At 46.4% G+C, this 3486-nt stretch overlaps 1 protein-coding gene across 1 annotated transcript; it reads right to left on the reverse strand.

Moving 5' to 3' along the window:
* Positions 1–1603: 1603 nt before the first annotated feature.
* On the reverse strand, positions 1604–2277 carry LOC123488999 (NUAK family SNF1-like kinase 1; the record flags this gene model as incomplete). Its single annotated transcript, XM_045219719.1, has 3 exons — positions 1604–1818; positions 1937–2069; positions 2158–2277. Coding segments are annotated over 3 exons (468 nt in total), but the record flags the coding sequence as incomplete, so codon positions are not given.
* Positions 2278–3486: the final 1209 nt, after the last annotated feature.

The raw sequence follows: 3486 nt of genomic DNA on the forward strand, positions 1-3486 counted from the left end.
TTGTTTGTGACTTTTGACTTAACTAATATTCTATTTCTCACACATGCTATTTTAATTCCTTCTGGTGTACTTTTTGTATTTGTTTAACCCGGATTATTTGTTGACTGCTCAATAATCTCTTACAGGTTACATCCCATAGGTGTACTTTTAATAGTTCCTTCTATTTCAACACCGGGTAGTTTCTTTTGGTAATGGCCTATTACCGTGAATCATTACGGACCCACCACCAGGTTGACTAGTCCCCCAGAATTATCTCATACTTTACGGAGGAGTCTATCCTCACAATGTAATCTTGATAATTCCTGACAGTCAACCCCACATTTCACTTGGCTACGCATTGATCAATTTGCTACTTTTCAATATTTTAGCAAGTCCTCAAATCAATTTCACCAAGTTAATGAATAAAGACTACTGACCTTATCCTTGCAGCCGAGATTCAATGTAGGTTTGGATTCCGTCACCGTCTCTGTCATTAATCAGGTGTCCTCTGGCCTGTTTTAACCCTTAATGTCAAAGGGCAGGACTTTCTATTTACGAATGTATCATTCGCCCGTCGACGGTTTTCAGAGTTACCTGGAATGACAGAAACAGGGTATTGGAATCCGGCTCGAAGGACCAAGCTGTTACGTGAATTATTTAACAAACTATTTTAGTGTCTCTGTGCGTCTCCCAAAAGGTTGTAAGTCTTTTGGGATTTAAGTAACGCCCAGAGTCCCGGTCTGCATGGTCAGAGATATTTATTCATTGAGAATTCTGCCATCACAATTTCAGAGTCCATCTTTTATACTCATACGTCATACAAAAATAAATCCCTTCCCTCTGTAGGCAGGCTGTAGTTTTCCACTCTAAAACTGCTCTACTGACCTTCAGTTCACACACACACACACATATACACACATGCATACACACATACATACACACACACACACACATATCCTACTCCCTGCTTTACTCAGTTATTGCCGTTCTCACAATATTCTGCACCATGTTTTCATAAGTTTCTCCCCTCCCTAAATTGGGAGGCCTCTTTATCTTAGTTTCTCAGTTGTCTTTGTTGTCTGGCCTGACTCTTACTCACATTGCTAAATAGTGGCTCAATGCCATAGCCTTTACTGGTCCTACACTCACACATTATACACAGTTTCAGGGTGTAATAATTAGTCATTAATAATTAATCTATCAAGGGGGCAGGAAGGCTTGTGGACAGATCATCACTGTGTGAGTGTGTGTGAGAGTGAGTGTGTGTGTGAGCTCTGTGGGGCTGGGGAGGCAGGTTGCATGGCTGGGAGGATGAGGAGTTCTCCCCCATCACCCTAGGAGGGGGCAGGAAGGCTGAATCAAAGCTCCGCTGGGGTTTCAGAATCCCCTTTGGTTTCTTCCTCTCGACCTGGCCTATGGAGGAAGAGGAAATGGAGGCGGCAGTGGTGGTGTTGATGGCAGTTATAGTGCAAACTGGACTACATGCTCCCAGTGCACTCTGGGGGATAGCATTCTCCTTACGCGACTTCCTTAAACTTGACCTCTCCCCCTCGACCTCCTCCCTCCCCCGTGATCACCCTTCAGGGGGAAGCTGAAGTAGAACGGGTGAGGGTGAGGAGAAGGGTCAGAGTTCGGGCAACTGGTTGCCGTGGCAACCCGGTTCTGCCAGTCGATGAAGCGGGCGAGCAGCGGGGAGGGCAGTCCTGGTGGGGGATGAGGGGCAGTCACACACACTGTCCTCGTAGCCCCAGTTGACCCACCAGTGCTTGGCTATGTCCTCCACCGTGGCCCTCTCCTCTACACGCACTGTCAGTAGCCAGTCAATCAGGGCACAGGCATCTGTGTGCAGGGTACAGACACAGACAGGGCGTCAGTACAAACACCAGGGTTTACAGGACAGTCATGGACTAACAGGTTTACAGTTCATTGTGAGGCTGCAGGTGATGTGTAGGCTTACCTGAGGGAGGGATTGGTCTGCTGTACCGTCCCTGGCTGATCTGCTCTGTGAGCACTCTGTAGCTGGCCCCGTCAAACGGCATACTGCCGTACACCAACGCATACAGCAAGACTCCCATGGCCCAGCAATCCACCTGACACACACACGCCCAGGAGAAACACAGGGAAACATTGTAAGTAAGAGGGTGTGTGTGTGTGTGTGTGTGTGTGTTGTCCTCCCACCTCTGGGCCGTGATAGGGCAGTCCCTTGACTATCTCTGGGGAGGCATAGAGAGGACTCCCACAGTACGTCTGGAGCAAATTGTCCTTCTTAAAGTGGTTGGACAGGCCAAAGTCAGCCAGCTACACACAGAGAGAGAGGTAGAAAGAGAGAGAGAGAGAGAGAGAGAGAGAGAGAGAGAGAGAGAGAGAGAGAGAGAGAGAGAGAGAGGGGGGGAGAGAGAGGGGGAGAGAGAGAGGGAGAGAGAGAGAGAGAGGATGAGAGGAGAGAGAGAGAGAGAGAGAGAGAGAGAGAGAGAGAGAGAGAGAGAGAGAGAGAGAGAGAGAGAGAGAGAGAGAGAGAGAGAGAGAGAGAGAGAGGCATTTTAGGTTAGCTATTGACCAAAGGAAATCAAATTTTTATATTTCTATAAAATAGTTTTTGACAGCTGAGCACCAGTGACTGAAGTGACATACAATATAGTGAATGTATCCTTAATGTCATGAGATAACATCAGGGACATGTTGTACTGTAGACCCCAGGCCAGACTGCTGTCAGCTGTTACGTGGAGTCAAGAAGCACACGTAATGATGATGTAATGGGCTAATTAGTCAGTGAGAAAGTAACACACACACGCACGTTACAAATTCCATCCCGGTGACTGTGCTTTCCCCATATTAACCTTGAGGTAGAACACAACAACCCACCACAACACTCCATTCAGTTATTTTCAAAGGGCCAGAAATAGACGTGCGGTCAGGTTTTGCCAACGCAAGGCAGATGATAGAGGAGAGGGCCAAGAACAGCATCCAACAAACACTAATGTATCAGGACCTCAGAAGTGTGAGGGCCCAGGAATGCCAGACTGTAGCCTGAGGACCAAGGTCGTCATTGCTATCTGAGTGAATAGGTCGTCATTGCTATCTGAGTGAATATTAACACGCACGTGCCCTAGTGGCACTGACAATAGAAAGACCTATTGCCTATCCTAGATCAAAATTACCCTTGACCTTACACACAATTATCTCCTCTGCACCTTCTGTTGTGTGTGTGTGTGTGTGTGCATACGCACGCGCGTGCGTGTACTGTACAGATGTAGGATCTTAATTTGACCAGTGTTGTCCCAGCAAAATAATCCTGCAGCAACAGGATTTGAACATTTAGTCCATAATGTTGCTTGATCAGTGGTTAGGCTATTAGCTGGCCAAAATTAGGCTACATGAAAAGTGCAATACTGTTAATATAACCGTGTGTTAGTGTTTGTTTTCAGTGAATGTTTTATGTCAATCATGAAGCTCATCTATTTTTTTCCTGATCAACTTAAGATCCTACATCTTTGTATGTGTGTGTTT

The sequence above is a fragment of the Coregonus clupeaformis genome, unplaced genomic scaffold (assembly GCF_020615455.1).
Source record: "Coregonus clupeaformis isolate EN_2021a unplaced genomic scaffold, ASM2061545v1 scaf2665, whole genome shotgun sequence".
NCBI lineage: Eukaryota > Metazoa > Chordata > Actinopteri > Salmoniformes > Salmonidae > Coregonus > Coregonus clupeaformis.